Genomic DNA, 13811 nt, shown 5'->3' on the forward strand with positions numbered 1-13811 from the left:
CAGATGGTTTGTGAGTTCCGCACAGGCAAACTGGTCACTCGGGTTACTTAACTAGAGATAACATTGATGCACACACTTCATCTGCTCCTCCGCATGTTGATGCCATCATGTCCCTGATAGTCCTGCTTCTTCTCAGTTTCCTGGGTGAGTACTGCAAATTTTATAGTAAGCTTACTTCAGCAGTATGAAGCAACAAAAAAAAAAAAGGCTTTTCAGGGACTTAATACTTGGGATGGAGGCAGACTGCCTCTGCCATCAAGCAAGTGTCAGGTAAAAAGTAGTTAGTTGACTAATTGGCTGCTTGTGTAGCCTCTGGTGAATGCTGACTGTAACTGAGAACATTCTCTCTTGGGAGGAACACCTTTGGACACCCAATCACTTATTCTTGCACATTTGCTATCTTTACTTTAGATCTTTTTATTGCTGCTGAGTGACTTTTAAAGTGTTTAACTGCTGTGTGTTTACAACTTTAGACAATGACTTAAACAAAATCAGATAGATTTATCAATGCAAATGTGACTATTTCACTCTCCATTAATACCATACAGGACATATTTTAACAATTTTTGCCTTGGATTTTTAGTTTGCAAAATAGAACAAAAAAAAAATAACCCAAATTTCGCATTTGGAACGTAGTTCAATGTGTAAATCCAGCAGTAAGGGATACTATATTTCCAAGCCGACATTTCAGGTTTTCCCTCTTATTTGGAATGTAAATCATCCCTAACGTTCCAATGAGACAACATCCGTTTCATTGACATTTTTATCTGCGTTAACTTTTCTACAGAAAATCTCTTTATCTGTCCTATAGAATAGAATATAATAGAATGCCTTTTATTGTCACTATACACCGGAACAATGAGATTAAAAGCAACTCCAGTATCAGTGCGACAGTCTATGAATATGCAAAACATAGGAAGGAAAGCAAATAAAATTAGTGCAAAAGGAGGTAAGGTGCACAGTCCAGTCCTGAGAATGAATGTTCTGAATGTGTTGTTTAAATATTATACTATATACAGAAGCATTCAGACTGTGGGTGGAAAGTAAAAATTGCACACAGAGAGGTGTTAAACTATAAAATCAGTGCCTATGAGAGTTCACCGTGGTTATGGCTTTAGAGAAAAAAACTGTTCTTGAGCACCATCAGCACCATCATGCACCATCTTAAGCAACATTTCATTTGGAGCACACCAGGTCAACATAAAAAAAAAATGCCACACTTTTTTTTTTTAATATGTAACAATTTTAATATGTTTTTAATCAAACGTTGATGGAAGTTTTGTACTAAAATAAACTCATGCAAAATAAACTGTTCAATCTGGTATTTTTCCGTGCAAAAATGACAATTTTAACATCATTAAAAAATAAATTAATAGGCTGTGGTGTTTCAAATACAACCAGTACCTCCTGCTTTGCAAAACAATCATTCATGCTGTCTGCCATGAGAGCCACTTAAAGTATTGCGGGAATACTAGGAATACATTTACGATAAAACATAATTAATTGACATTTTGAATGCACTTACTCACACAAAACGAGGTCCCCCCCAATGGTTGCAGGGCTCTGCGTTTTGTATTATTTATTGCAGTTATCTTTGTAGAGTTCTAAATTAATGCCAAACTTAAAATCAATTTAAAAGACAATAGCCAAACTTAAATGGAAATGCAAAACAGGATATATACACTTTTCTTCAGGAACCCTCATTTATCCAGACATTATACTGGATGCATAATATATTTCACACATTCAACCAGTGTTTTAACATATGTGAACAAAAGTATGCAGTTGACAGTCAACTTTGACACATACACCTGCTAGTGAAAATATGCTACGTCTATGTTAAAGCCTGACGGTCATATGTCTAAATTAAACTGATTCTATCAGAAAAGAATGTGTGTAGGTGAGTCAAGATTGACGCTACGTTATGTGTGATTAACTAAAACAAACAACACTGATATTATTTCTGCAGTTCATCATATTTCCACTTTCATTTGTGACGGTCTACTTTATGAAATAGTGCAGATATTTTGGTTAATAAATAATGGTTGGAGTGAATGGATAGTTCATTTTCTGCGTTACTGTATTTGACGTTGTGACGTGTCATGAGAGTGGATTTCTTGTTTGTTTTGCTTATCATTTTGATACATGCAATTTTCCATTGAAATTGCATCAAACAGTAACACTGTTACATTGAATGATTAACTGCTTAAAGCTGTCATTTGGCTAATATTTAACAATTATTTTTTTAGATGGAATTTGGTGTACTCAGTTCCGTGCACCCCTGAACATGGGCGGAGTCATGGGTCAGGTTGATTTGGACTCCACCACCGGGATGGCTACAGTCAACATTTCTGGCGCCGGATCATGCGGCCCCTTGAATTTTTCCCTTACAGAGTTTCCCGTCATGTACGGCCACTTTGCTGAACCATGTACTGAGGCAAACATTGGCGTTAATATTTTCACATTCAGTGCTGATCCCACTACAACTTCTACAGTCAATGTTTCAAGTCTTTTTGGAATGCGCTCCAACTTGGATGACCTCTCGTTGACTCTGCAGACGTGTAACAACACTCTAGTATGCACAGTTTTAAGTTCTGGTCAAACAGTCTCAACAAGTCAGGCCAGGTTCAATGGAGAAATTGCTGGCGATGTTTACATTCGCCGTAATGTTGGAGGAAACGACGTAAGGATTCTTACAGATCTTGTTACAATCGGTCAAGTCAATGCCTCCCAGACCAATAGAACAGTCTACGGCTCGGTCAGTTCAGCTGCAAGCTGCGATGTTCTCCTTGGCAGTTTAGACTCCACCACATTGACAGATCTGGGTGCCATTAACATTGGAACACCTTTGCAACTCGGGAAATCTCGCCTGGACTTGACAAGCTTAAGTAACGACACTGCCTTTCTTCTACTTCGTCCAGGGTCAACGTTCATATGTGCAAAAATCTATGATGTTCCAGAAAAACAAGTGAGCGCTCTTGTGGGTATGAAAGGGATAAGTGGATACCTCAGCTTCCGCCAGGCTTCCCCTTTTGATCGGACAGAGTTCAGAGTCAACCTAACTAACTTGCGAAGCCTGGTTGGTACTTACCACGTGCATAACTTTCCTGTTCCTACTGGCAGAACATCTACGTCAAATCTTTGCTCCAATGACAATTTGGGCGGTCACTGGAATCCATTTGGTATAAACGCTAGTTCCCCAACATCCCCGAATGTGCCTGGATCAACACATGACATGTACGAAGTGGGTGACCTCAGTGCAAAGCATATGTCCCTTGCCGATCTGAACGTTGTAAATATGGCATTCGAAGACTTCAACCTCCCTCTATTTGGACGAAACAGCATTGTTGGCCGGTCCATTGTGATTCACCTAAGAGATGGTGCAAGATATGTTTGTGCAAGCATCGGCTATCCTGGTGAAGTGGTTGTTGGTAGAGCAAGGTTTCAGAGCCTCGTGGTTGGTGACATGGTATTTACCCAGCTGAAGAACAACCCTCTATCTGATGTATCGGTCTTTGTGGTTTTGTCATACGGAAACACCACAATGGCCTCAACAAGAAACCACAACTGGCATATACACATGTACCCCATCAGCTCAGAGAGGGACAATGATGAGATGCGCTGCGGCACAACAGGAGGCCATTGGAACCCATTTAACGTTGACACAGAAGACATCAGTTATGAACTCCACTGTGGCCCATATACCCCGATAGCCTGTGAAGTGGGAGACTTTGCCAGTAAACACAGCCTCCTCAACCTCAGTGCCACAGTTGGTGGAGTCGAATCGAAGAGTTTCTTCACTGATGTCACTTCCTGGTTGCCAAGGTCAGGCATAATTGGTCGATCTGTAGTCATACATGAAGCAGAGGGAGGAGGTCCAAGGATTGCTTGTGCAAATATTACAATGGTGCGTGTCCCCAAAGCAAGCCTAGGAGAGTGGTTTGGCCCTGGCATGACTACCGGAAATATCCATTTTAACCAGTGGATCCCAAATGGCCCCACACGTGTAAACGTGTCCTTGTTCAACCTAAATGCCATGGCTGGTGGTTATCATGTTCACGTTTTGCCCATTGATCCAAACAGCTCCGACCCATGCTCAAATGCAAACATCATGGGACACTACAACCCACTGTCAGTCAACATATCAGAGTCCCCCTCACCGGGAACTGGTACAGTTGACCAGTATGAAATAGGTGATCTCAGTGGAAAATTTGGCTTGCTGACAGGTCTCAGTCAATCTGAGGAAGTCTTCATAGACAGCAACCTACCATTAACTGGACCTCACAGCATTGTTGGAAGATCTGTGGTGATCCACTACACGAATGGATCACGGTGAGAACATTTTCCTTTGTGTCTTAGCTAAAGTGTGAAGAGGTGTGTTATAATTAATGGTTGCATTAATAAAGGATGGGTATTAAACAAATGTTCCCAAAACAGAAGTAGAACTAAAGGGACTTTGGCTATTATTGTGAGTCATAAGAAAACATGCGGGTGTGCATACAATGTGTGCATACAAACCAATCCCTTAAATGATTCAGTGCTTAGAGAAAACCAACCGGGACAGTAAGACACCCGTCCTGCTTTTTTGAAGGCGTTGTAGGCGCTCCGTTGTCATAATACAAATGTTCTTTAGAGTGACTCAACAACCATTTAATTTGAAAACACCCTGTAGTTGTTCATTTATTCGTATGTGAACATACCTTTTTACAGGCTGCAGTGTGTTACGGTTTCTGCTGACAGAAATACCGATGGAGAATGGGTCAATGCCACGGCTGTTTTTAGTGGCTCTGTGAACGGGACAGTTCAGCTGGTAAGTATCCCTAGTCTTCAACATCTTATGATTTATCTAGTTTCAACCACTTTTATTCACAGCTAAGTGTACATACAAAAGTTAGGTTCAACCTGTTAGTAGCCTATGTTTTCAGTGCTCTTTATTGTTAAGTTTCCTCTCTAATATAGCCATTGCAGCAGTCAAGGAGCAATACAAAATATGACATAAAAATAAGACACAGCTATAAATGACTATGAGTACTATAAATAGTAGACTATACAGTAAGTGACGATACATAAACCAGTGTTTTTCAACCACTGTGCCGCGGCGCACACGTGCCGTGAGATACAGTCTGGTGTGCCATGGGAGATTATCTAATTTCACTTATTTGATGTCAAAATATTTTTTGCAAACCAGTAATTATAGTAGGTGGCAACCGGTAGCTAATTGCATTGTAGATGTCGGGAACGCGTCTTGTGAGATGACGAGGGTTTGTCGTTGTATCTAATGCTTAAACCACAAATAAACAAAAGGTGAGTGCCCCTAAGACATACTTGCCAACCCTCCCGATTTTAACGGGAGACTCCCAGTATTCAGCGCCTCTCCCGATAACCTCCCGGCAGAAATTTTCTCCCGACAAACTCCCGGTATTCAGCCGGAGCTGGAGGCCACACCCCCTCCAGCTCAATGCGGACCTGAGTGGGGACAGCCTGTTCTCACGTCCGCTTTCCCACAATATAAACAGCTTACCTGCCCAATGACGTCATAACATCTGCGGCTTTTAGAGAGTAGAGTGCACAACTGCGCACACAACAAGGAGACGAAGCAGAAGAACGAGGAAGTTACAGACATGGCGACGCCGTCGACGAGCAAGATGAAGAAATATGCTTGCAAGTTCCAAAACGAATGGAAACAAGAATTTCAGTTAATCCAGGACAGTTCGAAGGGGAAAGGGTATGTTGCCTGTAAATTTCGTAGAACAGACTTCTCCATTGAACACGGTGGCCGAAATGATATACTCAGTCATGAACGGAAAAGTTAAACAGGACAATACTGCCATCTACTGGATATACACTGAAATTCAAGTATTTATTTTATTTATATGTATTATAAAATAAATATATATATAGCTAAAATTCACTGAAAGTCAAGTATTTCATATGTGTATATATATATATATATATATATATATATATATATATATATATATATATATATATATATATATATATATATATATATATATACACATATGAAATACTTGAGTTGGTGAATTCTAGCTGTAAATATACTCCCCTATTAACCACACCCTTAACCACGACCCCAACCACGACCCCACCCCCGACCACGCCCCCACCCCCCACCTCCCGGTATCGGAGGTCTCAAGGTTGGCAAGTATGCCCTAAGAAAAGGCATTGAAGCTTAGGGAAGGCTATGCAGAACGAAACTAAAACCTAACTGGCTAGAAAGTAAACAAAAACAGAATGCTGGACGACAGCAAAGACTTACTGTGGTGCAAAGACGGCGTACACAGAGCACATCCCAATATGACATGACAATCAACAATGTCCCCACAAAGAAGGATAAAAACAACTGAAATATTGTTGATCGCTAAAACAAAGCAGACACGGGGAATAGCGTTTAAGGAAGACATGAAACTGCTACAGGAAAACACCTACAATACAGGAAAAGCCACCAAAATAGAAGCGCGAGGCAATAACTTAAACACTACACAGGAAAACAGCAAAAAACTCAAAATAAGTCATGGTGTGATGTGCCAAGCCTTATCTAGATAAGACTAAAAACACCTACAAAACTAACGTTTAATAATATTTGCTCCAATGACAATTTGGGCGGTCACTGGAATCCATTTGGTATAAACGCTAGTTCCCCAACATCCCCGAATGTGCCTGGATCAACATATGACATGTACGAAGTGGGTGACCTCAGTGCAAAGTACACCTACTTTGAGACAAGAGCTATATTGATGCATGCTTGGTTATGGTTTAAAGTTGTATCCAACAATTGCGACAATTACTTTTCACTGTCAACTGAGTTTAGTTTTTTTTTTATTTCTGCTGGTGGTGTGCCTTTGGATTTTTTCAATGAAAAAAATGTGCCTTGGCTCAAAAAAGGTTGAAAAACACTGACATAGACTATAGTTTATAGCTGACTATAAAGCTGTCACCCATCCTACAGGGGGCTCACCCTAAGCTCTGTGACATATATTGAAAATAGTTAACAACTAAGTATCTAGCTTGGAGATATAAAAAAGGTTTTAATTCTTTATTTTGAAAATCAGAAATCTGAAATTTGCCTGACTTCCTACAGCAGGTAGCAGAGCACAAAAACAGGATAACACAGTGTTCGTATGTCTCATATGAATGAACGCATGATCCATTACTTGTTGTTCTTCCAGGTCCAGCAAATGTTTCCGGATGGAAGTAGCAGTGATACCATCCTGTTGGTGAACCTGCAATCTTTAGCACGAACCAATGTAAGCATAACATCTAAGGCAGGGGTCACCAACCTTTTTGAAACCAAGAGCTACTTCTTGGGTACTGATTAATGCGAAGGGCTACCAGTTTGATACACACTTAAATAAATTGCCAGAAATAGCCAATTTGCTCAATTTACCTTTAACTCTATGTTATTATTAATAATTAATGATATTTACACTTAATTGAACGGTTTAAAAGAGGAGAAAACACGAAAAAAAATGACAATTAAATTTTGAAACATAGTTTATCTTCAATTTCAAATCTTTAAAATTCAAAATTCAACCGAAAAAAAGAAGACAAAAACTTAAAAAAATAATTTATGGAACATCATTAGTAATTTTTCCTGATTAAGATTAATTTTAGAATGTTGATGACATGTTTTAAATAGGTTCAAATCCAATCTACACTTTGTTAGAATATATAACAAATTGGACCAAGCTATATTTCTAACAAAGACAAATCATTATTTCTTCTAGATTTTCCAGAACAAAAATTTTAAAATAAATTCAAAAGACTTTGAAATAAGATTTAAATTTGATTCTACAGATTTTCTAGATTTGCCAGAATAATTTTTTTTGAATTTTAATCATAATAAGTTTAAAGAAATATTTCACAAATATTCTTCGTCGAAAAAACAGAAGCTAAAATGAAAAATTAAATTACAATTTATTTATTATTCTTTACAATAAAAAAAAATACATTTACTTGAACATTGATTTAAATTGTCAGGAAAGAAGAGGAAGGAAATTAAAAGGTAAATAGGTATATGTGTTTAAAAATCCTAAAATAATTTTTAAGGTTGTATTTTTTCTCTAAATTTGTCTTTCTGAAAGTTATAAGAAGCAAAGTAAAACAATTAATGAATTTATTTAAACAAGTGAAGACCAAGTCTTTAAAATATTTTCTTGGATTTTCAAATTCTATTTGAGTTTTGTCTCTCTTAGAATTGAAAATGTCGGGCAAAGCGAGACCAGCTTGCTAGTAAATAAATCAAATTTAAAAAATAGAGGCAGCTCACTGGTAAGTGCTGCTATTTGAGCTATTTTTAGAACAGGCCGGCGGGCTACTCATCTGGTCCTTACGGGCTACCTGGTGCCCGCGGGCACCGCGTTGGTGACTCCTGATCTAAGGATTTCTATGTTCTTGTGACAAAAAGAAAAGGTGTTTCCATGTAAACAATGAACAGATTAGGATGTCGTTGTGGCTTGTGCAGCCCTTTGAGACACTTGTGATTTAGGGATATATAAATACACATTGATTGATTGATTGATTGATTGATTGAAAACAAAATACCTGTAAATGCACATGGGCGTTACTAGTGTTGTCTTGGCATGCATAAGTAGGACATGACAAAAAACCACAATGGCAGACCACAAAGCTGTCGTGTTTTTGCTCGTACCACATCTTAGGCAAAGTGTAGCTTTACTGCATTATTTACTGCATCAAATGTGAATTTCTTTGAACTGAGAACATAATCTTGATCACAAACCAAACAGCTATCTTTATTGGCAAGGGCAATCAACATGTCAGGTTCAATGACTAATTTACTTAGCAGCAACGCTTCGGGCGTTAGGCAAGCATTGACAGACAAATCAAAACACAGGCATTGTTTCTCTTATGTATTTGCTTTGTAAAAGGACAGAAGTGAAAGTAGACAAGTGATAACCAGAATTACCTGCTTATTTCCTTATTCTCAAACAGAACTGCATGAAAACGGACAATTGCATGAATAAATTGATTACATTTAGTGTGAAGAAGCGCGTTCGTCCCTGGTCTGAGTGTGCGATACTCTGTGTTTGCAGTTTCCCCATGCAAGAATCAGAACAATTCATAATCTACTTTTCTGCTTTTTTTTTCTTGCTTTTTTTAAAAATCTGCAGCTCACAGAAGCAACACTGTCCATAGATAATAGCCGTATCCAAACCAGCAACAGGTGTACTGATGACCAGGGAACATTTAATCCTACCAGCATGGCATCACCGGTGAGACTAAAAAAAGCTTGGACAATGTTTTTTTTTGTACAAGGACTGGTTAATTGTTAATACCGTACTTATCATACAGTAATGTTTTTGTTTATTTTGGTTTTCTATTGTGAAGTGAAGTGAATTATATTTATATAGCGCTTTTTCTCTAGTGACTCAAAGCGCTTTACATAGTGAAACCCAATATCTAAGTTACATTTAAACCAGTGTGGGTGGCACTGGGAGCAGGTGGGTAAAGTGTCTTGCCCAAGGACACAACGGCAGTGACTAGGATGGCGGAAGCGGGGATCGAACCTGGAACCCTCAAGTTGCTGGCACGGCCACTCTACCAACTGAGCTATACCGCCCCTATACCGGCTCTATTGCCATACATCTGATAATACATAAGCACACGTTTCACTAGCATTAATTGTGTCAAAACAAATGTATTCAGTAACACTTTAGTATGAGGAACACATATTCACCATTAATTAGTTGCTTATTAACATGCAAATTAGTAACATACTGGCTCTTAATTAGTCATTATTAAGTACTTATTAATGCCTTATTCTGCATGGCCTTATTATACAACCAGTAAGCCATTAACTAAGAGTCTTCCCTCAATAACCTCAAAATGATTGCTTATTAGTAACCCTAACCCTAACCCTAACCCTTATATGGTCCCCTAGTGTCCAAATAACTCTAAAATAAGTATTTGTTACTTTAATAAGCAACCAGTTAATGGTGAATATGTTCCCCATACTAAAGTGATACCATGTATTTTTATTTATTTCTTAAAGGGTATTTTCTATTCAGTAATACAGCTACTTACATTTATTCTCTTTGCAGAATCCCAGCTGTTCTCTTGACTACCCTCTCAGTTGCGTAGTTGGCGAGGTATCTGCAAGACACGGCCCAGTTAGCCTGACCCAGAGACAACTCTACACCGATAGTATCATTGAACTATCTGGGGATAACACAGGTGACGGCACATTCCTTGCAATCATCATATAAAATACTTATGCTGTATTCTTAGTGGATGCAGTATAAACAAAGCATACTGTTTAGATGCTTTAGCGCCTAACTAGAAGAGCAGGACTGCCACAGGTATGATGTAATTGTTCAACCGCACACATTCCTTCTGTGAAAAGCACTGACTTGTGTTTATACAGTATGCAAAGCTACAATGTATGTTAATTGTTTTTTTAGGGCGGCAAATAAGCAATTTGAAATGTGATCAAGGGGCAAAATGTGTAAGCTGAACAACCATGCATGCATTTCATTAATATGCGGGGATTGTGTTACTTGTTGTCGTAGTGGTCTCCAGATCCCTGGTGCTGAAAGATGGTGATGATGTGCTCGCATGTGCTGACATCAACCCAGTATCTCCCTCAGCAACTCAGACATTTCCCACAGTGGAAAATTTCAGCCGGTCAGTGTATAAAGTATAATGCCTATTTTTGTGTCACAAACATATTATATTGAAACAACGCTAAAATGTAATCATTTGATTAGAGCAGCGGTGTCAAACTCATTTTAGATCGGGCGCCACATGGAGAAAAATGTACTCCCAAGATGGCCGGACTGGTAAAATCACGGCACGATAACTTAACAATAAAGACAACTTGAGATTATTTTCTTTGTTTAAAAATAGAATCAAGCACATTCTGAAATTGTACAAATCATAATGTTGTTTTTTTTACACTTAATAGTATTCTATCTTTATTTGTCGTTATTTATATTTTCTAAATAAATTATGAGATAATGTTCACCAGTCAACTCATTGGTGTTAAATTTCAATCTATCAAGATAAAAAAAAGTATATCAAAATCAATTTACAGTATGTTATTTATGTAGTTTGATCATTTTCCTCGACTGATGTACTAACATCACGTGGTTTATTTTGTACATATGTAGCATCATCTACAAAGATACAAAGAATTGCTATTGCGACATCTAGTGGACACATTTAGAACAGCTGTTTCTTTAATTCAAAATTTTCCAGTTAATTTTTATACTTAGCAAACTCATCCCGCGGGCCGGATAAAACCTGTTCGCGGGCCTGATCCGGCCCTCGGCCCGTACGTTTGACACCCCTGGGTTAGAGTATTACTAAATTATGGTTTGCCTCAACCAAGGAGGAGCTCCATTAATATCCATTAAGACAGGGATATTCGACTAAATTGTTTTGGGGTCCACATTTCCAGAAAACTAAAGGCACATTCCGGAGAAAGTACGCCCACTACAGTAGAAATTTGTTTTTGGTCTATTTATTTCGTCATAGTTACAGCAGTGCTCTGCTGTTTTCAAAGACCTTCTGCAAAAATGTGAGTCTCTCACAAGTTTTTTTAACGGAACTAGTGAGTGGCGGGCCAACAGTTGAATAGCCCAAATAATGAAAAAGAGAGGACCTAAAATGGAACCTTGACGAACCCTACTAGTAAAACTAAATAGGTTGAACAAATTACTACTGGCTGCATTTTGAGTAAACAAGCTTCAGCAACATCTTAGTTCCATAAATCACATTATGAAAAAAAAAAGTGTAACCGCCAAAAGTAAAGGACTTAATCACAAGTTTGGACCTCAGTGTTGTATGCTTGCTAGCAATGTTAAATAACAATGCAAGGATCTGCCAAAGAGTTTAGAGTGGTCCACGTTCCTCTACACAACAGGAGCATTTAAGTGTCTTAGGAATTTACTGCAAAAATGGTTTGTCTCCCAAGTTTTAAACTTGACTTAGGGGCTGGTATTGTGTCATTGCCCAGCTGGATTTGGCTCCCATGTTGCCAGTTGAATATATTTGTAATAAGGAAAGGCTAAGTATATTTCGCTTATGAAATTTGAGTTGAACGTTCCACCAGTCATTGAGTTTTCCAGTTCTCTTTAAGGTCATGGAAAATTATCTTTCTAATTAAAACATTTTAACTGTATTGATTTCTTAACTGCACGTGTTTATCCAGTACAGTGTCCTCATCATAAACACAAAATAATCACAAGAATTACATTAATTTTTTATTTTTTTTTAGCCTTTATTTAACCAGGTAAAATCCCATTGAGATCAAAGATCTCTTTCCCAAGGGAGACCTGGCCAAGAGGGCAGCAGCAAGGTTACATTAAAAACAGTAAAAAAATACATAAAACATCTCATTTACAACATTAAAATTTGCTCACATGACACATGTGCATACAGACAAGGTAGACTGCAGTCCTTTCACAGAAGCTTTAAACTCATTCAACTTATTCATTCAGCCCTTTGAGACACTTGTGATTTAGGGCTATATAAATAAACATTGATTGATTGATTGATTGATTGATTGAACGTAACAAGGGTTTGAAGTTTAATATTCGATTGTAGGTTATTCCAAACCTTCGGTGCTGAAAACCTAAATGCTTTCTTGCCCAGTTCAGTTCTTACTTTGGGGACGACAAATTGCAGAACATTCATTGAACGAAAATTGTGACTTCCTTGTTTCTTTGTTAAAAGACAAGACGGATAAGATGGAGTGATACCCAGACTGGTTTTGTAGTTGAACACATGCCAATGATTGAGGCGTCGAGCACATAAAGATGTCCAGTTACCCATTGAGTATAATATAAATTAAATGGAATAGAAAAGAATTGTATTGGAATAGGGACGATACAGTTTAATTTAGATCTAAAATGATGAATGCAACTGATGTGCTCTACAGAGAGTTTATAGTTAATGCAGAATTCCAACTCTTTTCCCAAGCTGGTCTTTTAAAAATCATATCATACAATCTATCAACATACTAAAATATCACAGAGTGAAATAAAATACATAGTTCAAGGTAAACTTGCTCACTGTGTCCTAATGTTCCTCTTTTTTCCCCAGATTCGACTTCCGGAGTAGGGTTGCTAATGTACTGGGCGTGGTAATGCCCAGAGTGACCCTCTTGAGCTCTACTCCCACATCTATAAATGGTGGAACATGCCAGCAAGTCAGCTTTATGGTATCAGGTATGCAATCTTTTTCAAATATACAATATCATGAATAGTGTGTTGAGTTTTGAAATACATGTTGTTCAATACCAATGACTTTGTTTGCAAGTAATTTGAAGTTGATCATGTTCATTGCAGTAAATGTTGTAGCTCTCTGTGATTTGGCCTAGACAATCCCATTAAACATAACTACAATGTCAGTAATACTTTTTGCATCCCAATCTAACCACAGTATGTGGCAATTATTGTCTTTACTCGGACCTACTGGGTTGGTCAGTTTTATTCAGTAGGACAATAAAGAGATACAGTCGCGATCAAAAGTTTACATACACTTGTAAAGAACATAATGTCATGGCTGTCTTGAGTTTCCAATAATTTCTACAACTCTTGTTTTTTTGTGATGAGGTGATCGGAGCACATACTTGTTGGTCACCAAAAACATTCATGAAGTTTGGTTCTTTTATGAATTTATTATGGGCCTACTGAAAATGTGACCAAATCTGCTGGGTCAGAAGTATACATACAGCAATGTTAATATTTGGTTACATGTCCCTTGGCAAGTTTCTGGTTGAATGTTTAACCACTTCTCTTGAAAGAATTGGTGCAGTTCTGCTAAAT

General features: G+C 38.0%; 1 protein-coding gene across 1 annotated transcript in view; it reads left to right on the top strand.

Moving 5' to 3' along the window:
• LOC133639407 (uncharacterized) overlaps window positions 1-13811 on the top strand; it is a 34678-nt gene continuing 20867 nt past the window's right edge. The window contains exons 1-8 of the mRNA XM_062032695.1: window positions 1-144; window positions 2250-4332; window positions 4711-4810; window positions 7191-7268; window positions 9153-9254; window positions 10083-10215; window positions 10551-10665; window positions 13087-13211. Of these exons, the coding sequence (XP_061888679.1) occupies window positions 108-144; window positions 2250-4332; window positions 4711-4810; window positions 7191-7268; window positions 9153-9254; window positions 10083-10215; window positions 10551-10665; window positions 13087-13211 (2773 nt within the window). The 5' untranslated portion in view covers window positions 1-107. The remainder of the gene's footprint in view (window positions 145-2249; window positions 4333-4710; window positions 4811-7190; window positions 7269-9152; window positions 9255-10082; window positions 10216-10550; window positions 10666-13086; window positions 13212-13811) is intronic.

This window comes from Entelurus aequoreus, linkage group LG22 (assembly GCF_033978785.1).
Source record: "Entelurus aequoreus isolate RoL-2023_Sb linkage group LG22, RoL_Eaeq_v1.1, whole genome shotgun sequence".
Taxonomy (NCBI): domain Eukaryota; kingdom Metazoa; phylum Chordata; class Actinopteri; order Syngnathiformes; family Syngnathidae; genus Entelurus; species Entelurus aequoreus.